The 12,122-nt window shown below is 37.8% G+C and overlaps 1 protein-coding gene across 2 annotated transcripts in view; it reads left to right on the forward strand.

The window, feature by feature from the left end:
- Nucleotides 1-404: 404 nt before the first annotated feature.
- THADA (THADA armadillo repeat containing) overlaps nucleotides 405-12,122 on the forward strand; it is a 180,179-nt gene continuing 168,461 nt past the window's right edge. The window contains exons 1-13 of one of the 2 annotated variants that reach the window (XM_086628885.1): nucleotides 405-480; nucleotides 1,895-1,989; nucleotides 2,414-2,544; nucleotides 3,273-3,421; nucleotides 3,580-3,612; nucleotides 4,443-4,491; nucleotides 5,428-5,618; nucleotides 6,278-6,372; nucleotides 6,673-6,893; nucleotides 8,661-9,352; nucleotides 10,002-10,153; nucleotides 10,305-10,460; nucleotides 11,627-11,749. In XM_086628885.1, the coding sequence (XP_086485011.1) occupies nucleotides 405-480; nucleotides 1,895-1,989; nucleotides 2,414-2,544; nucleotides 3,273-3,421; nucleotides 3,580-3,612; nucleotides 4,443-4,491; nucleotides 5,428-5,618; nucleotides 6,278-6,372; nucleotides 6,673-6,893; nucleotides 8,661-9,352; nucleotides 10,002-10,153; nucleotides 10,305-10,460; nucleotides 11,627-11,749 (2,163 nt within the window). Of the gene's footprint in view, nucleotides 481-1,894; nucleotides 1,990-2,413; nucleotides 2,545-3,272; nucleotides 3,422-3,579; nucleotides 3,613-4,442; nucleotides 4,492-5,427; nucleotides 5,619-6,277; nucleotides 6,373-6,672; nucleotides 6,894-8,660; nucleotides 9,361-9,982; nucleotides 10,154-10,304; nucleotides 10,461-11,626; nucleotides 11,750-12,122 lie in introns of both variants that reach the window. The other variant, XM_086628895.1, reaches the window with a different exon arrangement.

The raw sequence follows: 12,122 nt of genomic DNA on the forward strand, positions 1-12,122 counted from the left end.
AACAGAAGTTTCGTGATGTAATTCCCACGCTTCTGCTTGACGTTTTTGAACCCTGATTCAGGGGCATGCCACAGGCTACATAACAAGTGCAGTAAAATCTCCAGTGAGACAGTTTGTCAGTCATCCAGCAAATGCTGAAATCCCGTTTTCTGTGTGTTCCATTTTGTGCCATGAAGTCTGGGTGAATTTTGGGCAAAATGCTTGAAGTGGTTGTAGAGGAGAAAAGTAGAGCACGCTGTTCTTTTGAGAAAAAAAAAAGCGCAAATAATGCAGTAAACATTTGAGGACAGTCAAAAGACCATTATCATAAAAAGTGTTTGTATTTGTGCTTTTAAAACAATGTGACCGGAGTGGGTTGTGTTTGTTGGGGTTTTTTTTGAGCAGGTATCTCTTAATTGGCTAAAATGGTTTTAAAGAAGAAGAAGGAAATTCAGGTAGATGCATTCTTTCTTGATCATCACCAGCTTGAAAAACTTCAGAGTAAGTGTTTTTTTCTGAACTAACGTGTAGTTTATTTTTTTGTTAGTAGAAGGCGTCTGAGTAGCTACTGAAATTGATCTGGTTGCTTTTTTTTTTTCTTGTTATGTTTTGTTTCTGGTGGTTTTGTTTTGCGAGTTTTAGGTGTGTTTGCTTATTTGTGGGTTGTTTTTATTTTGTAATGACAATGACTTCTTACCTTCGCAGAGCTAGAAGAATCCTTTAGAGCACCATGCCTTTGGTTTGAAAGCTTTTTGCTTTGTTTTATCATTGACATGAAGGTGGTAGAATGTCTTGTGATCCCACTTGCAAGCCTGTAATTCAGTGCTGCCTGAAGTACTAGCCTTAATATGTGGGATAACACTGAATTTCAAAGAATCACGGAATGGTTGCGATTGGAAGGGATCTCTGGAGATCATCTTGACTGTGTTTTCCCAGTCTTTGTATTTTCTGTAGTTAACTTGATTTAAAGATACTGTTCAAAGGCTCATTTATTTTGTGGTTGGGTTTTTGTGTTTGATGAGATAAACGTGCAGTGATTTTACTTTAAAAAAAAACCAAAACACAAACCAACCAAAAACAAGGAATAGAAGATTTATGTACTAAAGTTACTTTGAGGTGCTCCTTGCCTTCTAGTTGGCCCTAGTGAGGCCACACGTGGAGTGCTGCATCCAGTTCTGGGCTCCTCAGTACAAGAGAGATATGGACATACTGGAGATCGAGTCCAGTGAAGGGTCACTAAGAGGATGAAGGGCCTGCAGCATCCCTCCTATGAGGAAAGGCTGAGAGATGGGACTCTTCAGCCTCGTTTAGAGAAGGCTCATGGGGGACTTTCTCAATGTGTAAAAAAATACCTGAAAGAAAGGCGTAAAGAAAACAGAGGCAGGCTTTTCTCCCTGTTGAACAGTGATGGGACAGGAGACGATGGGCACAAACTGAAACACAAGAGGTTCCCTCTGAACATCAGGAAACATTTTTTTTCACGTGAGGGTGACTGAGCGCTGGCACAGGTTTCCTAGGGAAGCTGGGGAGTCTCCATCCTTGGAAGTACTCAAAAGCCATCTGGCCATGGTCCTGGGCAGCCTGCTGCAGGTGACCCAACTTGAGCAGTGGGGTTGGGCCCAATGACCTCAAGAGGTCCCTTCCAACTTCGGCAGTGCTGTGATTTTGTGAAACTGGTCCTCATACTGAAGATGAGGCCTACTATTACGTTACAGTGAAATTTGTATTTTTTTTCATTTATTAGAAAAAAAACATGGTGTTAAGGTGTCGTAAGGTGACTTAAGGGATTGTGGCACCAGTAGGCTTACTGGAATAGGAAAAAACGAAGAATTAAGCAGTGATTTCTTATTGTGAATGATGTTTGTACTGCTTATTGTAATTCCTTTCTAAAAAGAGACTCTTCTTCCAAATGTAGAGTTTTCAAAGGCTGAAGAGCAAAACCTGGCATCTCTGCTTCTCCGCTGCGCACAGCTGCGTGATGGCATCCAGCAGATCCAGTGCATTAAACAAGTAAGGCTTCGCTGTTGTTACTGTAGCTTTTGGTAACTGACTGCGTGTCATGTGCACTGTTAATGGGAAATACAATTCTAAAATAAAATCTATGAAGTTTCAAACATTCTTGGAAACAGGTAAAAAGCAGTTGTTGCCACTTCACATGTGTTAGGCAGAAATGTAGTTCTAGTCCTTAAATTACCAGGAGCTACGGTTACTGAAAGTGATAGAAGGCAAGTGATACCAAGTTTCCTTGTTTTTGTGTATGTATTTTTGGTATTAGAGGTGTTCTTGGAATGTTATTCAATACCTGAAACTCCACAGGATGTGGTAAAGAGAGGACAGTTTTGCACCATGTACTTGGATGAGAGGGAATTCTGCCTCTGCTAATGATGAGGGTATCTCCAGAGTTTTTGTTGATCGTGTGTTCTGTCAATTATAGATTATGCCATTGATAAAGAAGATGGATCAAAACTCTGCTTGTGATCCCATGGTTAAAGCTTGTTTGGATATTTTGGGAGAGATGTATTTTTCACTGAGTGTGAAGAATCCCTTGAAAAAAGTCTTAGCAAGGTAAAAAATTGAATAGTAAGCCTTTTTTTTTTTTTAAACGCTCTTTTTACCTAGAAGTCAGTAATTTGTCATGCACTACAAATTGCTGTTGTTTAATTACTGAAAATTTGTGATACTAATATGTGAATATGTACTGTTTTTCTTGCTTAGTTAAAAATCTTAAATAATAAAAGATATCACTGGATAAATAACTTCCAAATGAAATGTTATTTTGATCTGTTTCATTACTGAAAAGACAACATAATGTATAATTAGCACTTTGAATTTTAAAATCCAATATTAGAGTAGAAATTTAAAATACGTCTGTTAAAAAAAAATCTCAACTTTGACAGTGTAAAGAGAATACTGTTCAGAGGAATCATAACTAAACGGTGATTTCTTGTGCCTATTTTTATTGCAATTACATTTTTCTGTTGCAAAATTACTGTTGTAGTTCTTTAGAGAATTTATTACAGCTTTAACATTTTTAAGATCCAGTGCTTAGCTGTCTTCATTTCTATGTCCAAAAACATTTGTTGTCCCAGAGAGAAGCAGGGCTTCCACCCTGTACTTGGTTGGATGCCAGAGCTTTACACCCCTTTGACAGATTTTCTAGCTGCATGTTTTCATGCAGGAATCAACATCTGTCTGTTCCTGGAGTTTTAGCTGACATGGAATTTAGTCAAGCGGATGGATATTTAACCACCACGGTGTGAGCTAACCAGTCATGCCGTTTCTTACTGTTGCAGTTCACTAAACTGTCTTCCTGAAGAGTTTATGACGTTAGCTGTACAAAGCTTTGTACGCTGCCTTAGGGAAGAACTGAAAACCACAGATATATATTTGTACAGAAAAGTACTGGACAACCTTGCTTCCTGTATGGAGGACTTCACCTTAGGTATGATGACATTGAATGTATTGTCTTCTGTTTTAACTTGCTCAGCATTGGTTTGCATCTTGGTGCAGCACCTAATGGTAATGTTTACATATTTATCTATGTAGAATACATGGTATTGGCTAGTATTCACTAGTTAAAATGTCTTTTCTTTCCTCTAGGTAGAGCAAGTATTAAGAACCTGTTTGAAGAAGGTAAAGTTTATTTATGGTAAAATAAATTTCACTGTAGGTTATTGGGGGGAGGATTGTGTGAGAAGTAACATGAGGTAGACATAAAGTTGTATCAGATCTGATTTCCACTCAATTAATTTTTAATAACTAGTACCCTCACATGATACTTTTTTGTCAAAGACTTTCTCTTGATTTGTACCTTTAATGTCAAGGTCAATCTGGCTTTGTTGAGCAGTCCTAGATATAAATCTGAAGAGATACCAGTGAGTGTTTTTTAAAAGGGCTGAGGGAGTCCATGTTACTTTACGTGAAGTATTCTCTGTCGTGTGCCTCATGATGAAATTGGATGTGATAACACTGAGCTGCTACCAGCCAGTCCTGACTATAGCAGGCCCAGGCCTGCTGTGGCAAGAGTTTTGTTTGGCAATAATTTGGCAGAAGTCTGATCTGCTGGTAATAGGGGATAACTTGACATATTGTGCCCTCACTATGCAGATAATGTTCACAGCTTCCTGTGGACATTTTATTGCTGCTCTGTCTTTAGCCCTTGGTAGTTTCAGCTTTTCGTTGAGGAATGAGAACTCTCAGTACCTCACAGGGTTAGGCAAAGTGGTTTGGAAGCTCTTGTTTTGTAGCAGGTTGTCACAAACCAGCTTGAGGTTTTGCTTCAGCATCTTACATTTGGATCTGCACTGTAATTTCAGTTGAATTTGTTTATGGAGTGGAAGAAACACACCATATGGATAAAGTTTGTGGTGTCTGGATAGGATGTTTATGTATGATTGCTTTGCTGGAATTTTTCTGTTTTATTTCTCTTTTAAATAAATTCATACCATAATTGTTTTCACTAGTTCTTCAGTTCCTGCAGAAGTCACTACTTGACATTCAGGAAGAAAACAGGCAAGTGAATTCAATATAAGCTGTATTTTATCTGTTTTTATTTCACTCTTGCAAGGTAATCTGATAGGGTTTGGAATATCGCTTTGATAGCCATGCATTGATAAAAGATGGGAATATCATTTTACAATGATATGTATTTTAAATAAAAACTGCTGATGAATTTATTTTCTTTTGTGACAATATGATGATATAAGAGAGGAAGGAGGAAAATTAAAAGCAGTAATATTTAAGGCACTGATACTCTTAGAGCTACTACTTTTAAAGGAGGCCTTTGAGTTGTGGTTTTGCTCTCTGAATTGTGACTGTAATTAATAGTTACACTTGTTAAAACTCAGGTAGAGTAATGCTCTTCAACTTGCCTTGAGTGTTTAATTCAGTATTGATATTCTGTTTAGTCTGTCACAGTAGTCATCATTTAATATCTTGACGTTTTCCAGCATTGCATAAAGTGAAGCCTCTTCACTGTGATCTCTCATCATGTATGCAGAGCAGAAGGGTTCTTTTGAGTGTTTTGTACATTAAAAGTTTACGTGTTTTCTGTCTTCACATTAGAAGTAAGTCAAATCATAGAAATACGCTTTGCAAGTGGAAGAACTGCTTGAAAAATGAGAAAGGAGCAGCACTGTGCTCTTTTGATCTTTCTGGAAAGTTTCTGGAAAAGTTCACCTCTGCTCAGGCAGAATCAAATGAGTGAAAGTTTGTCACAGGAACCTGCAGAAACTAGTAGAATTTGTCAGTACGTTTAACTTCATTTTAAAACACTGCCCTTGAATCTACTTCTTGTTTTCCTATGGCTACGTATCTGGTCAACTAAAAAAAAAAATTAGTTTTTACCATTAATTTTATCTGAAGTTGACAGAATGTAGTTTTCTGCTGGTGATGGAGAATAATTTTCATTTCCTTATTGTGTGCATGTCTATCTTTTTCTTCCCACAGAAAAAATCAGGGAAATCGTATTGTTCAGACTCAGTTGATGCACGATTTATTGATAGCCATTAAAGTTTCAATGATGCTTGTACAGAAATTACAAGAAAATATCCAGGGAAGTCTTTGGAAACATCATGAGTCTTTTGTTTGGCGAAGTATGTGTAGTCTACTGAAAAGCTCCACAAACTTCCTAATGGATGGTAAGTTTAGTAACCGTGTGTTTTTATGAAGTCAGTTTTGTTGTCTTTGTAGTAAACACAACCTGTATGTATAAAAACTTAGTTTAGCTTGAACAGAAATTGAACTGCGAAGATTAACGGAAGTGGCAGCAGTAGTAGGTCTTCGGGTGGGCTATGGTTTGTAGATCATAATTTTTGAGTGTACAGTTTAACTTATCCTGCTACAAAAAACCAAAGTAAATGCTAATACTAGTAATTTAGAAATAACAGAAATACTTTTGAGATTCACCAAATGTCTGTGCCTGCCTAAATTTTATATATCTATATGAATTATACTGTCAGAACTATTTATTGATGCACTATAACTAATTGATTTTACTTCTTAGATATTTTTGTCTGGTAGAATTTAATATAAATGTCAGTAGGCTCTGCCACAGTCGTCCTTGTCTTACTGGACAGTTCTATATTTTCTGTCTGTTAAAAGGTATTAATAGTTTACTATTACATTAGAGTATAAATTCATTAATACTTGCTATCCAGGTGGATGCTACAGATTTGTGATTGTACAACTACAAGCAGTCTTGGAAAATTTAATACCATCTCTTTACAATTTCAGTATATAGTTCTAGCACACAATGTTTGCTGTACTCTAATGTAAAATATCTTTCTGTGCCCTGTAGCAACTCTCCTGCAGACTGTTCAGACTACCTCAGGACTGGCTGTTATTCTGTTTACTAAAGCTATGTATGAGCCAGTTGAAGAATTACCTTCCTTGGTAAGTGTATTTCTTCACTACAGACTGTGAAATGTCATAGTGTCGTTAATCAGCGCTACCAGTATTGTTCAGAGACTTTGCTGGTAGGTCTAGCAGGACTTGCCAATCTCTGTATCAGCCTTTTGCTGGGGTGTAAATCCTTTATTCTCTTTGCTGTATGAAATAATAAGACTAGGATTTTGAATTTGAGAAAACAATGTATAAGAAATCTTTTCAGATCTTCTGAGAGTCTCAGTTATGCACAAAATAGCTTTTCTCCTGTGCTGAGATACTGTAATGGGTGTTATTTTGCTGTTACAGGTCAGTGACTTGCTTCTTGGGTCAATGCAACGTGCAGATGTGCCCGCGTGGTTCGTGAGTAACTGTGGGACTCTGTGTATGGAAGAACTCCCTGACTCGGTCCTTCTCTTTCTTTGCCATGGAGCACTGGCTATGCTGGAATGGAAGAATGGCAGCATGGGTGACAATGGAGAGAAACTATTATTAGATATTGCATCAGTCTTGTTGTCTTTGAGTTCAGAGTAAGCCTGTGTTTTGATTTGTGTTGTTTCATGTTTGGGAGGAGGGAGTCGATCATTTTATTTGTATTTTTGTGTGGCTCATATGCTCCTGGTGGAATATCTCTTTGATGTTTCCAGTGTAATGATATTAGTTTCTGCCACAGGTTGTGTAATCTTTTTAATATATTCAGAATAACTCTATAAGTTGAAAAAAATATAATGTCTCGATATTGCCTGGCTAGTTCTAAGTTACAGTTTTCTCTTGCATGCTAAAATGAAATCTTGTTTTTCCAACATGAGTGGGATTAGTTTACACTGATGGTAAAGTGTGGCAGATCAGTTGTTTTGAAGATGGATAAACTTCAGTTTCAGGACATCACCTCCTGTGCTTTTGAAAGTACAGAAGAAAACAAAGTGTGCCAATGAGTGGAATATTTATAGTAAGATGAGTTTTAATTTTTTTTTCCTGGTTGCAAGCATTGACCTGCTTGCATCTGATGTGGACTACTAGCACTATTGGATAGGAGATTAAAATGTGTATTGAGTTCAACTTGTGTTCCTGCCGTGGAGGTCATTTTTTTGATTTTGTTTTTGCACATGTGATACTCAGTTTTTATGGCTTTATATGGCAATGAAAAGTTTTGCTTATATTTTCAAGAAGCATGCGACAAGATAATGCTGCTCAAATATTAGCATTTGGATATTAATTTTTATTTTTGTTTTTAAAATAGCGAAGTGACTTGTCAGGTTCTTTTCCCCACAGTTAGGGCTTTTAGCTTGTTGTGGTTTAGCCTGGCTGGCAACTTAAATGCCATACAGCTGCTCGCTCACCTTCCCTCACTCCCAGGTAATGAGGAAGAGAATTAAAGGGGAAAAGGGAAGGAGACTTGTGGGTTGAGATAAGAACAATTTAATAATAACAATACTATGAAATTAAGAGTAATAATTAAACCCAATAATAATAAGTTTATATATATATGCGTGTGATGATAATATACACAAACAAGTGATGCACAGTGTAATTGCTCACCACCTGGTGACGGACACCTGTCCTGTCCCGGCAAACGATTCCAAACAGTTAAGTCCCAACACTGGAATCCTAGATGAGTGAGACACCTAGGAGGAAAAAGAGAGAGAGAGAACTCCAAGAGTCTGAGAGAGAGAATTCTGAGAGTCCGAGAGAGTCCTTGGAACAGCAGTCCTGGAAGAGCAAGAGCCCTTCTTCCTGGTCAACCCTTATCTCTATACTGGGCATGATATTGTGTGATATGGAATACTTTGTTGGCTAATTTGGCCCTCAATCTTAAGTCTAAGTTCAAATGATAAGGGAAGTTGTGGGCCCTTTGTCCTGGCTCTGCTCCCCTCCAGCCTGTTGTGCTCCTTCACCCTGGCAAAAACATGGGGAGCTGAAAGGTCCCTGATGTCTCAGTATAAACATCAGTGCATTATCAACATTCTTCTCATAACAACTCCCAGACTAAATTCAGAACACAGAGCTCTTCCGGCTGCTAAAGGGAAAACTAGCTCTGTCTCGGCCGAAATCAGGATGTAGCTGTGACCAGTTGACAGCATGTCAAGTAACTAAGCATACAACACTTTGCAGCATCCAGTTCATCTCCTCCTTTTTGTGTTAGTTCCTTTTCTTTGATGAATGGTTAGTGTCTCCTTACCTATTTTAGTGCAAAGTAATCTAGTGTGATGAATAATTATTTTTAAATTAAAAACCTATTTTTTGAAAAAAATTGACAAATGCCAATAATGAAATCTTTTGTCTGTTCTTTTTAAAAGGTTAAAAGAATCCAGTATGGCAGCGTCTTTGTCTAGAATCCTTGCTATTTGGACTAACTCAGCACTGGCTGCCCTCGTTTCAGGCTCTCCAAATCTAAAAATCAAACTTAATGGGAACTCAGATGTACTTGGGAAGCTGCTGGGATACATTTATACACACTGGGAACACCCTCTGGATGCTGTTAGACACCAAACAAAATTAATATTCAAGAATCTTCTTCAGATACACCGAGCCACCATTACTGGATCGAATGAAAAATCTGACCCGTTCTTTGCAAGACTGATAAAGAGTTTACTAAGCTTGGAATGGCATGTAAAAGGAAAATACGCTTCTCTTGGCTGTCTTGTGGAGTATGTGGGCACTGAGAATATACTACAGTTGGACAGAACAATTCCCCTACAAATCTTGGATGTGATGAGTGATCAATCTCTTGCACCCTATGCTACTGATCTTTTGGAAACCATGTTTACAAATCACAAAGCCCATTTTACTTCGAGTTTTCAGGAAAGTACTTGGATTGACCAATGGCATGACATCTGGGTGTCTCCTCTTCTAGCAATACTATGTGAAGGGAACCATGACCAAACTACTTATATAATAGATTACTATTTACCAAAATTGCTTAAATGTAGCCCTGACAGTCTGAGCTACATGATTAGAATTCTTCAGGCTTCTGCAGATGCTAATCTAGGTAAGAAAATAAATACCATATTTGTAATTATGACTTTTTTAAAAAAATAATCTTGGAAATGTGATTTCTGGTCTATTATAGAATTAATGTGGGAGAAAAATTCCAGATGGTGGTTATTGCTGTTAGTATTTCAAGGTGGAATTCATGTTAATTATAAGATTGTCTTCATGCCATGAGCAAAATAATTAGTATTCTAACTGTGAGTGCCTTACTGTTCTCTGTACATGCCAAGCTTTTTTAAATATCACTATTTTTTTCTACTATTTTTCTGTTCTGCTGTTATTTCATACGCAGGCGTGTCCACTAACAGGGCTTTACAGATTGTTTTTTGTTGCAAATATGTGGATACGAGATTTATGGTTCTTTTGTGGGTTTTGACGTAATTTAGTGTAATTCTAAAATAAAGGCTTGTGAGACCTCAGAAGGTCCTTTTTTTCGTAGGACATGTTCAAGACAAAGCTTTTTGGGAGCCAGGCGATTTAGAACTAGTTTTATCTGTGACACTCTTTTGGGGTTTTTGGGGTAAAAAATAAAAGGGGGAGGTAGGGGTCATGTGTTGGAAGTATCGGGAGTTTTTGACGACCGTTTCAATTAGTATGTTGTTTGTTTTAATCAAACCATAATTATTACTGGTTTTCATTTTCTTCAGGCTCTCGCAGTACTAGAGGAGCTCTTGGAGCATTAATGGCATGCCTAAGAGCAGCTAGGGCTCACGGACACCTAGAACTTTCAAGTATCATGAGTAGTGGTCTTGTATCCACTGAATGTGTAAAACAGGGTCTAGTTCATCAGCACAATCAGGTAAAGGGACAACTTTTTCAACTTTTTTTTTTTGTCTTTAAATTAGAATCATTGCTTCGATCCTAAATACTGTGTCAGCATTGTTTTAAAACAAAGGTGTCATCCTAGATTCCTGTAACTCTTTTGTGGTTAACATCGAAATGTCTTTCAGGTTTGCGTTGATGCTTTAGGTTTACTTTGTGAAACCCATCGTAGCACGGAAATTGTGTCTTTGGAAGAAATGCAACTAATTCAATTTTTTATGATGTACAACTTGAACAGCCAGTCTCCTTCAGTAAGACAGCAGATAAGTTCTTTACTGAGAAAGGTAATTTCAATCTGTAAACAATGTCTAATGTGCCTATTACTTTAGTTATATATCATTTAAAAAAAAATAATTCTACTGAGCATGTTATGAAGCTGCTTATCTGAAAGAGTAGAAGCTCTAAGACCAGGGCTATGTTCTGTGCTTTACACAACTGAATGGTGATAAGCCATCGCAGGCAAGGATGGCTTAAGCAAGAGACTAAGTGATAGAAGCAGTAACTTGGTCATGAATGGTAGTGAGTGTTAATTAACCTGCATACTTTACCAACAGCAAAGCAGTGTGCCGTAGAGTAAGAAATGAACGTTGTGTTGCCTTTGTTGTGGACTAAGAGTGTGCTTATGTAGACTTACCAGACCTCACGCAAATTCACAGTCACTTGATCAGCTTCAGCAACCTGAGTTGGAAGAAAAGGCAGAGGAACATTAAGAGAACAGCACGACATGTGGCTTGTGCTGTTATAGTCTGCAGGGACTGAGTGTGTCAACGTTGTGGAAGTTGCCAAGATCATGGTAGAAGGATATAGAGAAAATGAGGAAACCATGTGTGTATGAAGAACGTTTTGGAAGATGTTAATGACAAAGGAAAGCAGTGTGGAAGGAGAAAATAGTTAATTTGAGACAGGGGAAAAATGAGGGAATAGGTTGGTCAGAAATGAAAGAGAAGTCTATCTCTTTCCATTCTTGTCTGGTGCAGACTGAGGAATATGAGATGGAAAAATTGTGTTAGCGGGAGTGTAATAAGAAATGAAATAACACCAGTGAATAATAAAAGAGCTAGGGGAAGCACTCCTGAGGCGAGTCAAACTCTGTAAAAGACACTGAAGCTATAAAAATTATATGCATTAATTGAGCTTTTTTAATAGAGGAACACATGTTCCATGGAAATTGAAGACGTGGGAGGGGAAGACTTGGCATGAATTTAAGGAGGAAAATGGAAGAAGATGTTGGAAGTGCAGAGGGAGGGGGGAAAAAGTTGGTCACGAGAGATGGGGAGCAAAAAATGATTTTTGGAGTGGAGAGAGAAGGATCTGTTCTGTGTTATACTGCGTGCAAAACTTTTAGAAATTAAAAGCAATATGATCTGGAAAACACGCTGAAAATCCCCCTTTCCCTTGTTTAACTGTCAACGAGTCTTGCCTTACCTATGTTTTGCTTTTGTTTTAAAAGCTATTTTGTAGGATACAAGAAAGTTCCCAGGTGCTTTTTAAATTGGAGCAAAATAAAACCAAGCAAGAGTTACTTGAAGACTCAACGAAAAGACATCCTTTGGGGATTTTGCAGCAATACAAAGTAAGTTAGACTGCTAGAGATACGGATACGAGGTCAGATAGCGTTTTTGAAAGATAGTTCGTTGTTCTTACACCTCTGAGTAGGTTAATCTGTGTCTGTGTTAGGAAATAGCGCAGTGCAGAGGGAAGAAACCTCTAAAGCAAAAGAGTACTGAGGACCTTGTCCACTCTGTACGCACATAGCCCAGGTTAATTTTGACTAAATGCACTGTTGTCTCATGAACTGAGTGCCCATTAGTATATGGAGGGTGTCTTTAAGGTTAATTTTTTTCAAAAGCAGTAAAGGTTATTTTCTGAGGGCTTGCTCCATTATGTGAAGTGAAACAGCAGTGAGGAATGACTGGAGATGTACCCTCAATACAAAATAAAATTTT

This window comes from Tauraco erythrolophus, chromosome 2 (assembly GCF_009769465.1).
Source record: "Tauraco erythrolophus isolate bTauEry1 chromosome 2, bTauEry1.pri, whole genome shotgun sequence".
Classification (NCBI taxonomy): domain Eukaryota; kingdom Metazoa; phylum Chordata; class Aves; order Musophagiformes; family Musophagidae; genus Tauraco; species Tauraco erythrolophus.